At 45.9% G+C, this 21,831-nt stretch overlaps 1 protein-coding gene across 2 annotated transcripts in view; it reads right to left on the bottom strand.

Moving 5' to 3' along the window:
* NPLOC4 (NPL4 homolog, ubiquitin recognition factor) overlaps positions 1-21,831 on the bottom strand; it is a 453,775-nt gene that overhangs the window by 61,314 nt on the left and 370,630 nt on the right. For both annotated transcript variants that reach the window (XM_085617373.1, XM_085617374.1), the window contains exons 13-14: positions 1,504-1,575; positions 676-771 (exon numbers count right to left, since the gene is read on the bottom strand). In XM_085617373.1, the coding sequence (XP_085473499.1) occupies positions 676-771; positions 1,504-1,575 (168 nt within the window). The remainder of the gene's footprint in view (positions 1-675; positions 772-1,503; positions 1,576-21,831) is intronic.

Raw genomic sequence — 21,831 nt, 5'->3', positions numbered from 1 at the left:
GAATATCATCAGAAATAAATTAAACTTTTCCACAGATGAAACCAGTTCTTAGGGGTCCACACTGAAAGGGAATCCGAGAGTGAGTAATAGGGCAGATGTTAGGAATGCCCAAGCATTCTAGCAGTCCCGGCACTCCTTGAAAAGGTACAAAATAAAAAGATAAGCATACAGCTTTCATGTGTGCCGAGCAACCACATGCCCAATTTTATAAGCAGATAGAAAGGCCTTGGCATGAAATCCTGAGGGTATATTGTTGGTGGGACATTGTGCATTTCTAGTTTAATCTCCTTTTATGCTGGGCCTCCTACTGTCGAAGGGGGACCGAATGGGGAAGTATTAATTACACACTCTACATTCAATTCTGGACACATTTACTGACACACAGTTAGCATACTAAATGCTGTGATGAACTCTTTGTAATAAGGTCAGTATATTCCGTAACATAACTCAATCACTAGAACACAACCAGTATGTAGAGTTCAATATCACTCGCTCTGTCAGTACCTATAGCTACTTTTTGGCTACACCGCCACCATCAAGAGTCTCAACAAATCAGTTTCCTAAAAATTGAGATAAATAAAACACGGACATGTCAGCATTATCAGCAAAGGTGTTGAAAGACTTCTGATGCTCTGTCAGATGTTCAAACATTAAACTTATCATTTGTGCACTTACCTGAGTCTCTCCCAACACATCACGGTTCTCGATGGGGAATGGATTTGCAGAAATGGAAAATGTGTACACTGGATCTTTGGGGAAGGTGGTGGGGATCTAAGAGTAAAACAAAACAACAAAGTCAGTACAATAGAAGCCTAAAATTACACTGGATGTTCTCGTTCTCAGAGGTAAGCTCTTGGGCCTGCGCTAGGGGAGGGCACCTGACATCACCATTGCTTACATTGCATTTTTCAGTGGGCCGTTCTCGTTTCTGTAAGAGGTCTCTTTCTAATCAAAATTAAAAATGCTATGCACATGCGATCCAGAGGGAAGTTGCACCTGGTCATTTGCTACGGGAGTTGTGGTGCATTCCATGCCAGAAACCAACAAAGAAGGTACGGGGAAAGACAGACAGCACAGAAGGAAGGGCACCAGAAAGAATGGCCAGCCATGCATGTAAGTGTGCAAAATACACAAAGGTGAAGGTCTCTTATCGAGAAACCCTAAAAGAAGAGCTGGCTATACGGGCATGCCTAAAGGCAAAACGTGGGAAGATAACATTAAAAAAACACCTAAAAAGAGAGGCTTGCACTTACATACAGACCTAGAGGATACTCATGGATGGAGATCACAGATTTAACCACTCAAAAAAACAAAACAAAAGCCATACAAGTTGATCTAGCACCAAATCTGTGCAGGTCAAGAAGATACCTTCGGTGAATAAAACACCCAGGCCTCCCAAAGGAGTCAAAGTCCAGACCCATATAGAGCATGGGACAGACAGAAGAGAGAAGGGTCCCTGTATTTGCACAAAACCCCAGCTTCACACGTTTTAGCAGTACTCACATCTATGATGAGATACTCCACAGGCAGAGGGCGAGCTAACTGTGTGATCTCATTGCCAAACTTGTCGATGTCCTGAAAGGAGAGAAGCAGGTGGTTAATATTACAAATCCCCGTGATATTGACTATACATCCTTATTGAGCATTTCAAGCGAGGATATCTCCATTGAAAATGTCACTGTTTATTGTAGGAACGTAACTAAGATGACACATTTCAGAGGACCCATAGGCAACAACTAATTACAACATTCTCACTTCAGAGCCCACTGCCTAAGCCAGACAATACCCTGCTCCAATGATCAGACAGTAATTGGCAAATGCCAGTCTAATATAAAACACATTTCTTTCAAGAAGTGTTTATTTATTATTTATTCATAGTATTTGTAGAGTGCGCTGTGACCAGACTGGTATCCTGGAACTGAGGCGACTATTGTCCAGGTGAAGCAGGGAACGATGACGTCAATAGCAGGCACTTATTGTTTTGGGAAAAACCAGGTCTTCAGAGCTTTTCTAAATTTCAACAGGTCTGTGTATGATCTTAAGTTAGCTGGCAGCTTATTCTAAAACTGAGCCACTCTGATTGAAAAGGCTCGTCCGCCTTGGCGTACCCTTCGGAATCTATGTTCCTGAATTAGATTTGCTGTTGCAGAACGCAGTGGCCTTCTCGGGCATATCTTTTTAATCCACATTGCAATGGTATCGGGCCCTTGTTCTGAAGGGCTTTAAACACAATGCAGATAGACTTGAAAAGAAACCTCAGCTCTACGGGAGCATTGGATGCAGAGGATCTACGGAAACTGTTTAGCATTAGTTTAGTCACAGCTACCTGCACTCTTTGCAGCCCCTTAACCAATTAGTCAGGTGCTCCAAGGAGAACAGAATTACAATAATGGAGTCTGCGGAGTAGAATACTCTGTGCAATTAGGGACTTAGCCTGTATGGAAAGCACTGGGAACAGCTTTATGAGGCCTCCGAGCAAAGCAAAGGCAACCTGGGGGTATTAGGTATACTTTTACTGACACAAACTCCAAAACTACAGAACAAATTGCAGACAGCCTTATACTGCTCTGAAACGCTCCCGCACTGGTACCGTTTGTTTGCCATCCCGATAACCTTCTCCGCTCCTTTCTAAGAACTGACATTTAATTAGCCAATACTCCATCATGCTTATTAACTTCAGTTTCTGTAGTAGGTGCCTAGAAATTTCTTTCATCCCAATCAGCTATCTGGATATTGCATATCCACTCATAGCTTGGCAATGTCGTCCTTGCATGCAGGACAATACACTCCAATCTTCCACAAAGGGCGGTGCGTCTGGGCCTGCAGGCAACAGGAGTGCCACTGGCTCTCAAACTAGCAGTGACAGTGCCATTAAGGAATGTATGTGCTTGCACAGACTGCTGAGAGGGCAGAGGAATGAGAAGTTGATTTAGGAAAAAATAAATTAAAAGATCATGGTGACATTTTATCTGCAGCAGCAGATCTTCCGTCCAGTTTTGGGCATATGTTGTAGGGACAGTATATGGAGGTAAATATGGGCCTGAGCATTCAGTGTGCTTTGTCGACTGGGTAGTGGTGTTTAAATGTCATGATCTCTTTTAGTTGGAGCTAGCTGGCAAAGGAAATGGCTGCACAGCATGATCCAACTTTCTAAGGTCTGGCATAATTTTGCTGCTCTATTCTGTACCAGAGAGGAGTTGGATTTGTAATTTTTTGGGGAGGACGAAATAGACTGTTCGAAAGGTCCAGTTGACCTAACCCTATAGTTGTAACTAACTCAATCTCATGACAAAGAATCACAAAGGATAAAAACAAAAACATTTTTAATCTGAAATGTTAGAGGTTTAAAGCCGCTGCTGCTCCTTTTGGCTAGCACCACGCAACAGTACCATTACATTAATGAACTCCGTGGGTTCCCTGTCTGATGATCAAGTTATTTACTGATACTTTTTGTTATAATATCACAACACTAAGTCACTTTGGTATCAGCCACACCAGGGCGCCGAGTACCTCAACAACTCATTTAGAGTTCTTTAAGAATGCTTTAAGTGCAAATCAGGGATCTTGTTTTTTTATTCATCCGTGCATGCCTGCTAAAATGAATAATGCAGAAGATGGATGGTGAATCAGGGATCTTGTTTTTTAACTGCAAGACCACATTTGAAGGAATCCATATGGTAAAGGCGACTTGTACCTGCGCATTAGGCAAAAAAGGGATTCCTGCCCAGTCAGTGGTAAGCTTCTGTAATTTATTAAAAAAGCCTTCACACAACATATCCAGAGAGTAGCGGGCCTGAACTGTTCCACTGAGTTTAATGAAGGAATGCAAATATCTAATTAAGAAGAAACATTCTGCTTCTAGTCGGTGATCGGATTTAAGATAAGCTTGCTGTCCAGTTCGCTGCCTGGGATCAACATGGAAGCGAGTTCCCAGATAAGATGATACATTTTTCTAAGTAACATCCCAAAAGTAATTTTAGGTTCTTAAACCACATCCATGTTTTTTACATTTATTTTTTAACTAGAATTGTTTTCAGAGACCTGGGGATTTTGAGTCTCCATTTTCAGCAATGGCAGTTACTTATGGTTGTTCAACAATATTTCCTGTTTCCTGGGATCATTCTGTGACCACAAACCAGGAAAGTCGAGTCATCTAAACCACAAAAGCAGCCTATTAAAATATTGCTTTCCACAATGGATGCAGTAAAGTACTCAACCTGACCATCAACCAAACCAGCAACAACCCTTCTCAAAGCCACAGCAACTGCTCTCCCACCTCTGCATTTACTTTACCCCATACAGGCAATCCTGGACCAAATCCATAGCCCTCAAACCTTCAATTCGGATTATTTCATTGAAGGATACTCTTTCACAGTAATGTAGAGCCACTCCATCTAGCCATTACTCGAAGTACCCAAATCCCTAGAGTGCCCTGTGTTTCCCATGTGTACGATTCCAACTTATTATTGCCTAGAATTGTCACATCCACAGCGAATTTGTCCAAAATTACCCGAGACATTGTTAGACACACACACACACTCTCAGCTCCCACATCTAGCTTGGTTCTCTGTTCATCCTCTCCCAGCCGAGCACTGCCCTTCCACTGCCCCTCACAACTGAACCGGTCTTTATTTTGCCCATTCAAACCTCTAACTTGACCACCCCTATTTCTCTTCTCTCACTCAGCCTCCACATCATGACAGTCCCTGTCCAAATCCTGAACCCGCTACCTCTCATATTCAACCTCACAAGTTAAATTCTGTTCCCCTAAATCATCACCTGAGTACACACCTTTCATTCAGAATCTCCCAATCCCAGCCCAGGATCCTTGGGAAAAGGTAGCTTGCTTTTAAAATCCTCTGACTTCACCTATCATTTCCTTGTATTCGGGAGGTGTCTGCCTCCCGTCGCTTAGCAACACCATCTTGCAAGGGCAACGCCCTACGATTAGACCGATCGGTCATTTTTATTCCTTTTATGCTTTGCATGGTTACTCCTTATTCATTCAATTATTGTTTATTTTATCAGTAGTTGCCTACCAGCAGGGGAGCTTGCGATAGGCAACAAAGGGGTTGCTGGACACCCGTTTTGTATGTTGTTCCTCCCTCACCATCCCCCTTCACTCAAAATGTCGACGCGCCGCTCGCGTGCCTTCGGCAAGCCCGTTTGCACCTATCAGGGATTGGAACGCGACCAGCACCAGCCCCCCTGCTCGTTTCGCATCGTATCCTATTATAAAATACTCCTCTACAAGAGAAGCGTTGCTGTCCCTTCAACCAGTAAGTAAGGTGCCATACTGTAGTATAGTGCAGCCAGGTGATAACTCTAACAACAAGGTTTGCACGACTTGCAAACTCACCCTTAGTAATGAAAAAATAAAGGATACAGCTCTGCTCAACAAAGGGTTTGTCAATAAACAACCAGCCAAACCTATAAAATACGCATTCATTAACACAAGATCGCTAGTGAAAAACAGCATGGAGTTTAAAATTCTTATCGAGCAACATCAAATCGATGTAGCATTTTTAACGGAAACCTGGTTAAACCCAGCTGCAGGTCTAGATATTAACCTGACCCTGCCTTCTGAATACTCCATACTTAAGCTAGCCAGACCTGTGAGCAGAGGAGGCAGCATTGCGGTTACCTTTAAGAAAAGCGATTACATTAACTGCACACCCTTCCCCATAGAGGACTACGAAGCATTTACATTTAAACTAAACGTAAATGCAAAAAATACTTTTAATGGAATCCTCGTCTACCGTCCTCCAACAAACAAAACCCAACTTTTAAAATTCATTAGTGTAGGAAGCTGGCTCTGTATATTCTATACCAAAATTAGGTATAGTGTGCAAAGTCCAGTGGAACCACAAAGGTAGGCAGAGGTAAAAGTAGATAGCACCTTAATCTCTATTTGCGGTAGTGTGGGCGAGCAGTAAGGCATTATCAGAGGGTAGTGTTAAGCATTTGTTGTACACACTCAGACAGAAAATGATGTCACACACTCAAAAGACTGAACTCAGACCAATTTGTTTGTGTAAAAAATATTATTTAGTTATATTTATTTTCTAGAACCAAGCAAGCCTGGTACAGGTAAGTGTAAATGGTACTTTTCAAGGCAAGTTTACCAATACAAGCAAGCTGAATGAAAATGTCTTTGTTAGAAGTTTGTAAATCATTTCAATACAGTGGAAATTACTTTTGAAGATTACTTTATGGATTACTTTTTCTATTCAGCGTGATATGTCTACATATCACACTGGGATATTTCCTAGAGAAAAGGTAAGTAAAGCAGTTTTCAATTATTTGCAGTTTTTCAAGTTCTCATACAAAACCAACTCCACACAACAATTTTCAAGGAAAAACAGCCAGTGTATTAAAATGTGGTTATCAGTTAAAAGGTAAGTATTTCGTTGTGGGAGTTGGTATTCTGGGGTTAGAACCAGGTTTCCCCCAGGATCAAGGATGCACTCAAAGCACCTGCAGCAGCACTAGGGCGGCCGGGAGAAGAGTGCTGAGGCCCATTGTTATCCAAGGGGGAATAAGGGGCCTCCGGTTGGTTGCCGCTCACGAGCAGCCACAGGGTTGAGGGAGCAAAGCTCCTGGTGTTAGGCTCATGGCAAAGGGGGATCCGGTTTAGCACACAAAGTGCACCTACAGAGGCACAGGGGCAGCCGAGTGCAGGGTGCTGTTTTGGTGTCGGGTGCCCTGTTTTCAATGGGGATTGCCGGTTTAGTTTGTAGCCACAGGCTCAGTCCAGGAAGACTTCCAGGATGAACCAATAGCTGGGCAGGTAAGTTGGTGGGCTCAGGGACGTAGGTGCACCTTGGGTTCTTTTCTCCAGGGCGCAAGGCAGCTGGATGCAGGGGTAACGTTTGAGGTCGGATTTCACCTTACCGGGCCTACTCGCGGCTGGGTGTGGGGGGGGGGGGGGGTCTCCGTGCAGAGGCTGCAGGCGATGTCGAAGAGGACTGGAGGGTTCAACCCACGGTGGACTCTGACTCTGGAACACTGGGGGACCTTGGGCCACTTGGACTCGGGCCATTGGTGTCAGGTGCAGTGGTGGTTCCAGGCGTTGGGTTTCTCTGTCCTCAGCAGGCTCGGAGTCTTTCTTGGCTGTTTCTTTTGAACAGAGCTGCTGTTCACAGGAGATACGGTCTTTGTTGTCAGTCCTCCCAGGGGTTCTGGAGGTCGATGGCTGCAGGACAAGGCGACTTTTGGCACAGGATCTCTGGACACTGCAGACAGGCCGGTAAGACTGGGGCCAAGTCAGTTCTTCTCTGTAGTCTCCTCTGCTGGACGTCTTCCTTCGTCCTTCTTCGTGGGTTGTGGGAATCTGACTTCCTGGTTCATGGCTGTCCCCTAAATACTGTATTCAGGGGACCTTTTAGGGGTCTCAAGGTCAGTCGCAAATAGGCTACTGACCTTAGGGTGACTACACCCTTTGTGTGCTCACCCCATGTGGGGGAGTTGGCACAACCCCTAATCCTGACTGGAGAGGGCTTGTCATCTGAAAGATGGCAGGCACTGAAGAGTGGGCTTCCCCTCGCCTCCCCCACCTGAGGGGTGGGGTTGGCAGAGGTGGGCACACCTGCGCTGTGCTAATTTTTCCCGCCTGTCTTCCCGCTGAAAAGGAGGGGAGACAGGAAGGGGACCTGCTCCTGATAGCAGGAGAGGCTGGGGGTCGCGTTACAAAGGCGACAAGGCCGTTGAAGCGCCCATTCCACAGATGGCTATTCCTGGCCTGGGGAAGGTGTGAACACCTCCGTCCAGGAAAGGCTTTGTGTCTGGGCTCAGGGAGTGAAGGTTCCCACCAAAGGGGTCCAGAAATATGTCTCGTGGTGGCAGGCTGGTGTGTACCAGTCAGGGAACCCATCAGAGGCTGGTCGTTTTTCAGGGGACATCTCTAAGATGCCCTCTGAGTGCATTTTTCATGAAATCCCACACTGCCATCAGTGTGGGTTAAATGTGCTGAGAAGTTGGATACCAAACTTGCCAGTTTTCGGTAAAACCATTATGGTGCTGGGAAGTTCGTAATGACAAACTCCCAGCACCATATACTCTTAATAGCATTACTGCACTTACAAAGTTTAAGGATTGGTCTAGACACTGTAGGAGTACAGGGCTCATGCACCTATAGCCTCACCGCTGGTATAGTGCACCCAGCTAGAGGGGTGGCTGATCTATGCCAGGGCAGTGGATTGTAGGCATGGCGTACAGGGATGTGTGCCATGTCGACTCTTCATTTTTTTCTGCACCAAAACACGCAGTCTGCAATGGCAGTGTGTGTGTGTGTGTGTGTGTGTGTGTGTGTAAAAAGGTACAGGGTCTCTAAGAGTGGCACAATAAGTGCTGCAGCCCTTAGTGGCCTTCCCTGGCCACAGTGCACTTGGTACCTTTTACAAGGGACTGACATGTGGCCAGAGAGGTGCCAATTGGGGGTACAAGGTACAGTTTTGGCAAAGAACACAGGCCCTGGGAACCTGATTGGCAGGGACCCAGCGCACATCAAGTCAAAGTGCATCAACAGTCTGGCAAAAAGTGTATGTGTGCGTGTTTGTGTGGGGGGGGGGGAAGTTACTGCATGAGAAACCCAGCTTCCGACAATTAGCTTGTGTCTTGAACCTAGATTCTGTTATACAAATGCCACTTTCCTTGGTGATTTTAATTATCATCTAGAAGACACTTTTGACAAAGAGGCCAGTCATCTTATAGACATTATGTCCAGTTTTGGCATGAAACAAATTGTGAACTGTCCTTCCCGCACAGCCGAACATACATTGGAGGAATCTTTCCAGACCATCCATCTCTTGCTTTCTGCATAGCTCTCTCTCTCACTTGGTCTGACCATTCAGCCTTAATATTAGATTTTACAATTGAAAGCCCTAGCCCTATTGCTACTCTTCTATCACAGAAAACTGTTAGACCCTGGCATAAAATAGTCCCTGAAAAACTCAACAACATCATTTTATCTTCCCCTCCAGCAGTAGGGATCGATCCAGATGACATGGCTATCAACTATCATTTGTGGCTAATAAATGCCACAACTCTCTTAGCCCTGCCTGCTAGACACCTTAATAGAAGAATCTGAACACTGGTATTTAACGAATCTTAAAACACACAAAAAAGTGTGTCGCAACTTGATTCTAGAAGAAAAATCAACCTATTTTACACAAAAAAATTGAACGGGCAAAAAAGTTCTATCAGAAACTTTTTAACACAGATAAATTCTTATCAAACCCACCCTCCTCTGACAATCTTAATATTAATCTATCCTTCTGTGATATGCTTGCGTTAACCTTTCAGTCAAAAGTGTTAAATGTCTTCTCAGCTTTCACCTCTGGGACTTCATGCACAACTGAGGTCATAAGTTAATGCCATCCAACTAAAAATCTAAATACATTTTCTCCACTTACCACTTAACAAGTACTCCCTCTAATTCTTTGTACCACATCTGGGTCACCTGACGACCCCTGTCCTCCAAAAATTCATCATCAAGTCGCAGGGACAATTACTACTCAGCTGACTCCCATTTACAATGAAATTATGAATACTGAAATATTTCCGTGTGGAACTTCTGTTGCTGCTCCTAGGGGACTCCAGGTCCCAGAAACCATCGCTGCTGGGGGAGGAGCTGCCTTTGCCCTCACGCTGAAAAGCGCGCGAACGCCACCTACGACGCGGGACGTGTGGAACTTCTGTTGCTGCTCCTAGGGGACTCCAGGTCCCAGAAACCATCGCTGCTGGGGGAGGAGATGACTTTGCCCTCGCGCTGAAAAGCGCGCAACGCCACGCGGGACGTGTGGAACTTCTGTTGCTGCTCGTAGGGGACTCCAGGTCCCAGAAACCATCGCTGCTGGGGGAGGAGCTGCCTTTGCCCTCGCGCTGAAAAGCGTGCAACGCCACCCGCGACGCGGGACGTGTGGAACTTCTGTTGCTGCTCCTAGGGGACTCCAGGTCCCAGAAACCATCGCTGCTGGGGTAGGAGCTGCCTTGGCCCTCGCGCTGAAAAGCGCGCATTGCCAACCACGACGCGGGACGTGTGGAACTTCTGTTGCTGCTCCTAGGGGACTCCAGGTCCCAGAAACCATCGCTGCTGGGGGAGGAGCTGCCTTGGCCCTCTCGCTGAAAAGCGCACAACACCACCTGCGATGCGTGCGGGCGGCGCCGGGGCCAAGGGCAGGCCCGTCCTTGACCGTCAGTGGCTGAAAGAGGCTGGGCTAGGCCACCCCTCCAACGTTTGCTTTGTCTTGCTGGCCAGACCATGGAACTAGTGATCCAGCTGTGATTGATACCGCCCACAGGTACTGTTGTTGCTACTTCTCCCGGGGACCGTTCTATTTTGGATACTCTAATCCCTTGTAGAAATCTGTAAAGTCTGGACTTGTCTTACCATCATACTGCCTAGCTAATAAGTGTCACAATATGGCAAGTTGTGTTAAAGTTTTGTATATCGATCCCTACCTGACCAAGCCTGACAACATTACAAATGGGTAAAACAAAGTTGCTGGGTGTGGGGGAGGATGGGGGGGTGGGGGGGGGGGGGGAGAGATTGGAAGCGCTAGCTCAAGTCGGAATAGGGGAGGTAAAAGCAAAAGGGCAAGGAATCTCCAAACACATGCAAGCAGTAATTGTGTTTTAGATAGGATAGACACCCTGATAGAAGAGTGTGAGGGTATCCTTGAGCTAGAGCCATCGAGGCAAGCATCTAGTGATTCACCGATTAATAAGTTGGTTCATGTGGATAAAACGCCCATTACTACCATTTCGGCTATGTTCCAGAAAACTAACGTAAGAGGGGCAGATAAAAGTTGTAAGGAGGGGAAATGCCCAATGATGATATAGCTAACATAGACCAAATTGCTCCAGCGGTGCAGTGTACAAATAGGTACCTCCCACTACAAGACTGAATCGTGAATCAGGAGGCGTGGGGGGGGGGGAATGGGGCAAGTGCATCATCTATCCCCGAATATTTCCCATCAGGGTGGGTCAAACCCATGTAAGAGTCACCAAGATCTAACCTCACAGGTGGGAGCAATGGGGAAAGAAATGGGTGTAATGAGAGGCCAGATTGAGGAATTAATTGAGTTAGTAAAAACTTTGACCTCAGGCCAATGCACCCACGGGCCACAAGGGAAAGCACACTCATCCCCCCTCATTCAAACCAAATACAGGCTTCTGGTGTCACATTTGGTTCAGGTAGGTTAACGGATGGGGCTAAACCGTCATCCCTAATACATCTGCGTGCTGCCCCAAGCCCTATCCAGACTAACCTTATTAATAATAATATCGGATTCTATGTTTCAACAAACTCTGCCAGGGCTCAGGTACGCCAGAATCACACTAGGGCACTACGCCTTACCCAGATAAGGCCTAGGGAGGAAAATATGCATTTGGCATGTAGTTCTATGGAAATGCAAAGTCCATCGAAAATTATCATGGTGAATGTTCCAAAACTTCCCGTGACCAATAGGCCAGAGAGTGAGGATTCCCCAATAAATAAATAAATCCACTGGATAAGGCATGTGAGAGGGTGCCGGTCGGTGATTAGGGAAGATATAGTTAGAGCCCGTAGTCTAGTAGCAACAGCAAATTCCCTGGATAGCATCGAGCTTACGATAGCTAAGGCACATATAGCTGAAAATCTTTTTGCCCTAGAATTTCGCACCAATGCACCAGGTCTATCAAATATACAGTTCAGGCGCTCACCTAGGGGAGGAGATAATGTTCAGCAACATGGGCTTGACCCCCCTAGGCTTAGGAGGGAAATCAACATTGGAAACTATTGACTGACTTGCGGGTGACTTGGTAAAGGGGAAGCAGTGAAAACTGGCTATGGAGGTGGCACCCAAAGCTGTTTCATTTGGGTTAGATTCCCAATTAGTAGAGCTGGAACAAGTTGTAGGAGTGGAACCCTTGATAATCAATCAAAATAGAGGGACTATACAAGAAGGCACCCTAAGCTTAAGCATACCAGTAGCAAACACCAAATCGGCGGATAAAGGGGCATTAGTAATGAATACCCTCATGATATGGAATATTGCAGGATTAGGTTCTAAGGTGGGATCCCCGAGTGGCATGCTTTTATTGAGAGGTTTGACATCTGTCTGTTTCAAGAGACTTGGTCAGAGGCCCCTATTTTTTATGCTGGCTATCTGAATTTTTATATTCCAGCTATCAAAGGATTACGAGGGAGACCATTGGGCGGTCTGACAATGTGGGTGAGGCAAGATAAGGGGCTGAATATTCAAACTATCCCAACCCACAATCATGACATCCAGGCAGCCAGACTGTCTAGGGGCCCTAAGGGGATTGCAGTAATATACAACGTGTATGTGCGTGGTTCACGAGGGAAAACGTCGAGTGTTTTAGCGGCACTTGACGATCTTCTGGAGAGTGATCAGTCATGCCTACCTTTGATTATTGTGGGAGATTTTAATACAACCTTTGAGCCACTCTTGAATGAGGAGGGCAGCATAGTCGATGAGGTAGATCTAAGGTGGGGAGTCCCAAAGCTAGATCTAGAGCCAATAAAAAGATGGACTGATGTGGTGATCCTTATCAACTCCATATGTATGGAAAATGGGCTACGGGCACTTAATGGCCGTACAAAGTCCGATAAATTGGGGGCTGTCACATTTAACAATGGCTATAGCACAAGCAGGATTGATTATGTTCTGGTTAGCCTAGCATTGTGGCATACAGTGAGGGATATGATAATACATGATAGATTGGAAAGCGACCATAATCCGCTCTGTGTAGATAAGGACCTGTTTAATTATAAGTCTTGCAGAGAAATAGAAGACAGTTATATGTCTAAGGATGTGGTACCATCGAATGACCAAAGACGACTAAAATGGACCAAATTAAAGGAATTACCCCTATTGCTGTCTAGCATTGATAATGAGTTAAACAGGGCGATTAGCGATCTAAATGTTAGTGTATCTAATTTGCCCAATTTGCTTGATCGCAAATTACCAACTATCATACATAATGAATTCTTTGGGCACTTGCGTAAGCGCTTTGTAGTAAATAGTAAACCCAAAAAGGTTATTTACTCTTAAAGCACATGAATGGTATAGTGTTAACTGCAAAAGGTTGCGTGCAGAGTTGGGAGATGCTATAAAATTAGGGGACCCAGCACAGGTACGATTGGCAAGGGCAACCTATCGGGGGGCAATACTTAAAAGCGAGAAGGAACTGGGACAGCAAAAGGTGGGATGATCTGAAGGAGGCCTGCGTTAACAGGAATCCAAAGCAATTTTGGAATATTTATAAATGTAACAGAGGAGGGCAGGCTGCTGAGCCCCATAACCATGTCTCACAATTAGAGTGGGTTAACCACTTTAAACTACAATATGCAGCTAGTGAGCTTGATAGTGAAGTTAGTATCGCTAAGCAGTTTTTTATTGAGAAATCATTTAGTAGGGTGTATGTTGAGGTGGCCTTAAAATCTATTATGGCAGAAAAAGCCCCGGGTTTGGATGGAATACCGGGGGATGTTTTTCTTGCCAATAAGGTATGGTGGGGCAAATATATTTTCTTATTGTCAAATGCTATAGCTCAGGGGTCGACAATTCCAGATTCCTGGAAAGGTGCGGAGATCATCCCCATTTTTAAAAAAGGAGATAAAACGTGCCCAGGGAACTACAGGCCCATCACTGTAATGGGCTTTATGTAAACTTACAACAGAAATTGCTGACAAAACTTCAAACACTACTGACACAGCAGCACGCCTTATCTTTAACATTCCAAAACATCAGTCAGCTTCTCGAGCCTTACGTGAACTCCATTGGTTACCCATACAGAAAAGAATCACCTTTGAGGGCCCATGTATTGCCTACACGGCCATGCATAATTCTGGACCTACATTTTTTCTACAAAAGTTCAATTGGAATAGACCCCCCCAGAGCACTTCGGTCTTCTAATGCAAAACTATTGACAGTACCTACCTTCAAGAAAGCACTGTGGAGTAAGAAAAGTTTTGTGATCAGCATTACAAAGATTTGGAACTTCCTCCCTATTAACTCAAAGCAGCCCAAAATCTCCTTCATTTCAGCAAGACCCTGAAAACCTGGCTTTTTAATCACTAATTTCCAAACTTCTTTCTTTCTTATCTGATTTCAAGGCAGCACCAAGACACCCTTGGGTATTCAAGCGCTATATAAAATATATTAACATAACATTTTCTAAGTCATTCATTTATTGACACCCAGATTTCCTTTGCCCCTAAATGGAGTCCCTCACTGACTGCCTTCACCTGCTTCTAACACAGAAACTGGGTCTCAAATCCTGAGGCCTTCACACCTAGCCAATTCAGACCTTTACAGCCCAATATGAATCTGCCAGGCCTGACACCAGTCGATCTCTCATGTCATATCCAGACTTCCTGGTCCAAATATGTATAACCATACCCCCAAAATCTCCTGCACTTCAGCAGTCTGTTCCTAAGCCCTCACTGATCCTCACCCAGACATGCATCACCTTCGTTTTGGGATGAAGCCTTGAGTTCTCCATAGCTGTTGTAGTCTAAAGGCAGACGTTTTAAGGAGCCAGAATAGTGACATCTTGATACTTCAAAAAAAAAACACCAAAAAAACCACATATAGGCTAGAGACAACAATAGAACATCAAACTCATTGCTGCAGCGGCCATGCTTTAAGGATATGAACCTATTTAGATACATTTGTTTCAGACAGTACACATTTTTTCCATATATAAGTCAAGAGCTGCAAACAGCAAGTTCCAAAGCTTTTATAATTAAGCACAGAGAAGAGACTCGAACAAGTTAGTAAACTTCGGTAATGTTTTTCAGGTGGATACTCAGATACTGATTGATTACTTTTTGATCTCCCCAAGGTAAAATCCTGAATCTAGAAACCGTTTTAGCAACTAATCCAGCACACCATTAGGTGATAGTATCGTTCTCCGCGTTGCCTTCGTCCCGTCTCCAGAAGTGACCGCGTGGAACTCTATTATCACCACTACTGAATACTGACGTCATTTTACAACAAAGCATACCAATCCTTTAGACATGAAACTCCAGAAATAGACTGAAAACCCTGAAAATGGGCATAATCTTACATAGAACCTTATTAACAACTCAATCAAGCAATCAGACATTTATAGAAGTCAGCAAATCACCCGTGAGGGTCTTGAGGCGCTGGAGATGTTGGCTGCTGCGTTGTGGTTTGATTATTCAAACATCCAGGTCTTGAGTTCTGTCCTGAATTGCTGGAGTGACAGTGGGATTCTGAGGTGCAGGGGGAGGTTGTGTCATGCTTTGGCTGCCCGGACGATCAACAACGGAGGACGAGAAGGAGCGTCCTCGTTTGTTGGTTTAGTGGATTTGTGGGGTGTTTGCGAGGGAGAGAGATGTGGATCGAAGGTGTCTGGTCGGTTAATGGAAGGTCAGGCGTTTGTTGATGTATTCAGGTCCTTCGTTGTACAAGGCCTTGTATGCATGGGTCCGCATCTTGAGGCTCACCACCAGGATCGCGACCATTGCTTTTGAAGCAGAGAGTAATGGTTGGATCAGTAAAAAGGAAGCTGAATTCCTTAACACCAGGGAGCCTAAGACCCCATACTTTTACACTCTGCCCAAGATACATAAGGGCACTACACCTGTCCCGGGACGACCGATTGTATCAGGTATAGGTTCCCTCCTGGAACCCCTCTCGAGATTTGTTGATCATTTCTTACAACCTCTGGTCAAAAAAACTCCTTCTTACGTCCGTGACACTAAGGACATTTTACAAATCATAGAGGAGACACATGACACCAGCATAATCGACCTCCTGGTAACGTTGGATGTGTAAGCTTTATACACAAATATCCCCCAACGTGCCACCTTGGTGGCCATCGAGAATGCCCTGATGAAAGAAGAGTGGATATCACCTACTCCCATTTCTTTTGTGATGGAGTGCGCCACATTGGCTTTAACTGAGAATTACTTCGAGTACAACACACAGTTATTCCACCAATCACAGGGAACATCGATGGGTAGTACCTTTGCCCCTAGTGTGGCCTGTATTTACATGGCCAGTTTTGAGGATGAGATCGTCAGGCACCCCAGTAACCCTTACATCAGTAATCTAACCCTGTGGAGGCGCTTTATTGACGATATTTTGATCTTCTGGAAAGGAGATCTCCAGACATGCCTAGCATTTTGCAATTGGATCAATGCCCAGAATCCATTCCTGAAGTTTACACATACTATCTCTGACTCGAATGTACCTTTCTTGGATCTCATGGTCACATTAGGGGACACAGGCCTTAGCACCACACTTTACAAAAAACCTACTGATAGGAATAGTTTGCTCTTATACAGTAGCCACCACCCTAAGGCCCTTAGGGATAATTTACCCTTTGGACAATTTCTCCGCTTGAGGAGGAATTGCTCTACCACCAATGATTACCTAATTGAAGCTGACCAACTGAGCTCTAATCTGAGGCAGAGAGGTTATCCCGAGCACAAAGTAAAAAACTCACTGAAGAGGGCTCGTAACAATCCGCGAGAAGTCTTACTACAACCTAACATCAAGGAAAAGACAGAAACCTTGACCTGTGTCACTTCATTCACCCCCAACTCCACTACCATCAAGGGTATAATTAAGAAGCATTGGGGGATTCTCACAGCGGGTGACCTCACTATCCCGCCGCCGCGTTTTGCCTTCAAACGCACACAAAATCTCAAAGATATTCTTATCAACACGAGACCCAGACAGACTAACCACCAGGTACAAAACACCCTCTGGGGTCTCCCTCCAGTGAGAGGCCACTACCCGTGTGGTTCTTGTTCAGTGTGTCATCAAACTGCGGTGACTAAAGAGGTGGTGCTCTCAGACTCATTTACATGGAGGCTACAGCGTCATACTAATTGCAACACCACGCAATGTATTTACCTGATCACCTGCCCCTGTGAACAGAGATATGTAGGCATGACCATGCGACCAGTAAGAACTCGCATTACAGAGCACAAGAGCAATGTGAGATGTCAAAGAATCACTACTAAACTATATACCCACTGTAAAGAGAACAACCACACACCAGACTCCCTAAAATGGTTAATCCTTGAGACACACCCCAGGATTACACAGAGAGCATTATTCAAGATTGAACAGCGATGGGTGCATCGTCTCAGGACAGACCGGGAAGGCTTGAATGATCAGATCCCGTGGGCAGCGCTAACTGAGAGATAAATCGGTGTTACATGTGATTAGTGGTATACTCTATCCACTCTATGACTTAGTAACCATTGACTCCATATCTCCAGGGTCTCTTGATTATATATGCCCCTATACCGGTTCATTTTGACCGCTATATTTAACTACCCCATTGCTAGATTCTCCCCTCTCTGTATGTGATCGCCAAACGCATATCCACAGGGTTAACTTAGACTTGATTGTGCCCTGAGACCACTCCAAGATGGCCGCACTTTTGGACACCTTAATATGTGGCTCTACCCATATGTTACACATATTAGATATTAGACACGCCGCTCACTGATCTATGGCCGCCTTATTGGACTTTCCAATACTAGGTTCTTGCCACTTTGCATGTAATCCCCATACCCATATTTTAATGGGTTTACTAAGATTCGAGTATGTGCAGAGGCCATTCCAAGATGGCCGCGGCTTTTGACACTCTATCAAGAGACTCTGCCCACTTATTACACACTTCTGGGTTTTAGACACGCCCCCTGCTGAACGATTCCGCCGGTATATCTGCCACGGCACTTAACCGGCCGTCAGCATTCCCGGGTCGAGCGGCGCATGGGTAGGTTTATACCCCCTACTGGCTACAACCTCTGAGTGAGTATAGCAGCGTTTCTGCGCGGCCGTATGTGAACAACTGATCAGGTGAGTTGTTTCGTTGTGATCTCTACTTCTGTTGGTACTTCTGCCACTGGTCATATCCCCGCAGTCGCACTGACAGATCTGAAGTAGACGCGACTTTGCCAGTGCTTGCCTTAATTTGGGAAATATTACCGCTTTTGACTAGTGAGCCACTCGGGTCTTTCACTGTATGCAGCATCGCGCATCTCGCTCGCCACTCAGGGAGAGCAGGCGGGGCTTTGGATCCTATCTACCATACACGGCAGCCTCGTACTTGCCGGTATCTCACCATTAGGGGCGAGCGAGTGTGTGTGATTGTGTACCTGGTGTCCATGGTCACGCGGCTCCGGTTGACTGATACCTTCAGTGGCTTGGCATGTGCAATTTCTGCATCTCCTTCTTTCTTTTGAAGTTCGCTCTGTGGTGCTATTAGATCATCTGATTACCTCCGGTGCTCTGAGAATCACGGCACAGCAGCTCATGTGACAGGGACACACGTGGGCTTTTGAGTTTATTTCTGCTGACATTTACTATCGGTTGTGCTGTTGTTATCCCTCATTACCTTGTTTCCTACTAGAACACTAGAATCTTGGTGTCCAGGTGGCGCCACGGCCACGGATAGGAGCATGGTACTATACCATCTTGGGTGAGTTTCCCATTAGTGCAACTTTATAATACCTATAGTCACCTGATCCAAGTTTCCATTAGGATACCATGACCTTTCCAGCCTTCTGTTTTAGTTGTTTTTAATTGATTTTAAAATCACTTGTTGTAGGAGCATCACTACTCACTGTATAGAAACATTGACACATGGTGTATAAGGACTTCAGATTGGACTGTCCAGTCATTATGGGGTTTAGCACCACTTTGTGTTGTATACCTGTACAGTAATCATTCACTTCGTTCATTGCCTTTTCTTGGGATACCTGCCTTACAGTTTCCTTTCCTTTTAGGTTTCCCTAGGCATATGGCGAGACCGTTCCCATTTAACAGGTAGTAGGTAACTATTGCACTTACTGCCTTGTGTAGATTCTTGACAGCTTGTTTAGGTCCTGAGGAATTGCCACGGATCACTAGGACCATTGGGCAAGAAACATGTCGACCAGCACAGATGAGCCTAGCCAAGCTGAATCATAACATCAGCTAGCTGCCATTCTGTTTTCACATTTTTATTCAGGTAGAGAGCCACTCCCAATAAAATTATTTTTGGACCCTCTAACTTGTTTTAATTCACTTCCCTGCACTCACATCTACACTGCTAGGTCCCTCTCACACACACTGCATCATACGGCCAGGAACTGAAGATCTCCGCCAAAGAGCCCCTTTTTAGGGTGCCCGTCGGGCATTGCAGCGCCGGCCCGACGAGGAGCAGGTCCATATGATGAAGCATGACACCTAGCTTGCTGGGTGTGTGAGGACCCTAGTTCCGAATAGAGGAATTCCTCTTTCTTACGGTCTTTCCTTTCCCTTTACTTCTCTTTTCTGAGGAACCGCATACCTTTTCTTTTCATATGACTTACTGGGCATGTATGCTGGACCTCCTTGAATAAAAGCCCTCTTGTCCCCCTTTTGTCTATATATCCGCATCTTGAACTGTCATCTCTTCTGAATGTGGAGCCAGTGTAGATTCTTGAGATGGGGTGTGGTGTGCGTCCTTCTGGGGAGGTTAAGGATGTGTCTTCCTTGGAGTCTCTTATGGAGGCGTGCATTGATTCTACACAAATTGTGTTTCTATAGTCCAGACTGCTGGTGATGAGGGCTAGTGTGACGGTCTTTCAGTTGTTGACTGGGAGTCCTCTTTGGTATGGCTGAAAGTCCAGTCATCAATGGACTAACAGTCGCCTGCTGGTGTGTTTACAAGTTAATCCCTCCTGGGTCTATAACTTTCCTTCTGAGGGTCCCAGAAACTCTCTGGCAGTGCTCCCGGTCTCAGCGAACTCGGGTGCAACTCTTCTCCGGTGCAGCTTGGTCTTCGGCAAGGCAGCAGTGGTAGGAGCTTGAAGACTTTGCGCTACCAACCTGCCTTCTTCATCGGTTGTGCTTTCGTGCTGCAAACAAGAGGTCCGTCAGCTTGCCCTTGACTGGGCTCTGGAGACAACTTGTCCCTGAGCATGACACAGCAGGTACAGACTACTTCTTCGCTAGCCACCAGGTGCAGTCCTCGCCGGAGCAGCCTCTCTCTGCTGGTCCCTCAGTGCAGCAGGGCGGTCCTTCTTCTGAGTCGGTCGAGGTCTGGGTGCCCCCTTTTTACTCGAGAAGTGCCCTCAGGGCAGGATGCGGTTGGTAGGCAATGGGCTACCAGGTTCCCTCACACCTGGTGACCACTTCCTGTGGAGTGTGGCATCTGGCGATCCCAGGCTGCACTGCTTTACTCACTTCCAAGATGGCGAGAACCCTCTCTTGGTGTACAGACCTCACTAGCCCACACTGCCTCTGGGGAAAGCTGTTGGGCAACTGGTTTCCCCTTTCTGCCCCCGTGCAAGCCTGTCTCCCTCAACAATGAGGCAGCACTTATCCCCCGGCCCCTCCCCACCCCCCTGTGCTACAAATCTGGTCTTGAAAGGCGACTTCACCTTTGAAGTCTGCCTTTTGGGGCTAACACCCATGTAACATCCTGCCGGTGGTGATACCGTCCCTGGTCTGCAAACCCTCATTGTTCCCCTTTCTTAGAGTTGTTACCATGTCTCTCCAGGAGGGCAGAAAGCAGTCTCATGGAGCAGGATCCATTTGAACCCGGGAAGGCATAGGAGTTTTAAAGGCAGTAATGTGGCAGCTTTGCTAAAGCTGCATACTGAAACAAGTTACATTCAGTTCGACTTGAGTTACAAGTCAGGCTTAATGTAATGAGCTGTTTGATACCTTGGGGAGCCCACTTTGGTTGCACCGTTCTGGAGTTAGCACAGCTGAGTTCAGCGTATAACCCTGTACTCTGCAATTGGGCGACCATGTCTTTCCACAGTAGAACTGTAATTTCGCATGTTTTACTGTCAGGACAAGTAGAGTACATGTCCTGCCTGTGTCATATGCTGCACTTTGCTTTAAGGGCTTGGTAGGCCTGCCAGAGGGGTGACTTACACACATGGGGAAGTGGTGGGTCTTAATTGTCTTCAATGGCAAAGTCTGGCTAGCAGTGCACAACTGCTCTACCTGTCTGCTGGGGCGGACTGGGGTACTTGTTTTACTTGGGGGCCTCCAGGATGGCACAATTAGTGCTGCAAGCACTGGGATACCCCTCTAGCTTATATGCCCGAGGTAACAGAGTACCATTTACTAGGGATTACAGGTAAGTCAGCCATACACTCTTAGAATCGAAAACTGGCAGTATCACTTGAAAAAACTTGTGGGTGATCGTGCAAAAAGAGGCACTTCCTTACTTGAAGATTTGGAGGTACACTGCAGGCGTAATAACATAAGAATCACAGTGGTGCCTAAGTCGAAGAACACAGAAAATATGTAACAGTATGTGGAGAAACTGCTCATGGAATTGCTGGGTTGGGGGACACGTTCTTGGTCTTGTTCATAGTGGAGCTGGACCATCAATCGCCGGCCCCGAGGCGAGGTGCCTGGAGGAAGACCACACCCAAAAACAGAGAGACTGTTAGATTACCAGGAAAGAGAGGAGGCCCTTAAGACAGCCTTGACCGTAAGACGCTGCAATGCTCTGGGGCTGACAGACTTTGCTCTGCAGTTGCTGGAGGCAAGAAGAGGCTTCCTGCCAGCCAAGGAAAAAACTACAGGCACTCCACAATGACTACAGCATGCTGTACCCTGCCCATCTGAGTTGTGCCTCATGGTGAGCCGCCAATATCCACTAACCTGCGGTCGGTGTTTAAAGAAATGAACAGTATGCCAAGTTAAGGAGACCAGGCGTGGAGATAGAAGATGCGAGGTTGGGTGGAATTATTAATTACAAGATGGGGTTTTGGGGAACGGTTTTGCTGTTAAATTTATTTATGGAGTTAACTTAAGGCAGCAATCCAACATATTGAATGCGATG

Source organism: Triturus cristatus, chromosome 7 (genome assembly GCF_964204655.1).
Source record: "Triturus cristatus chromosome 7, aTriCri1.1, whole genome shotgun sequence".
Taxonomy (NCBI): domain Eukaryota; kingdom Metazoa; phylum Chordata; class Amphibia; order Caudata; family Salamandridae; genus Triturus; species Triturus cristatus.
Note: the sequence above shows the minus strand (reverse complement) of the source record. Positions and strands in the feature narration are given on the sequence as shown.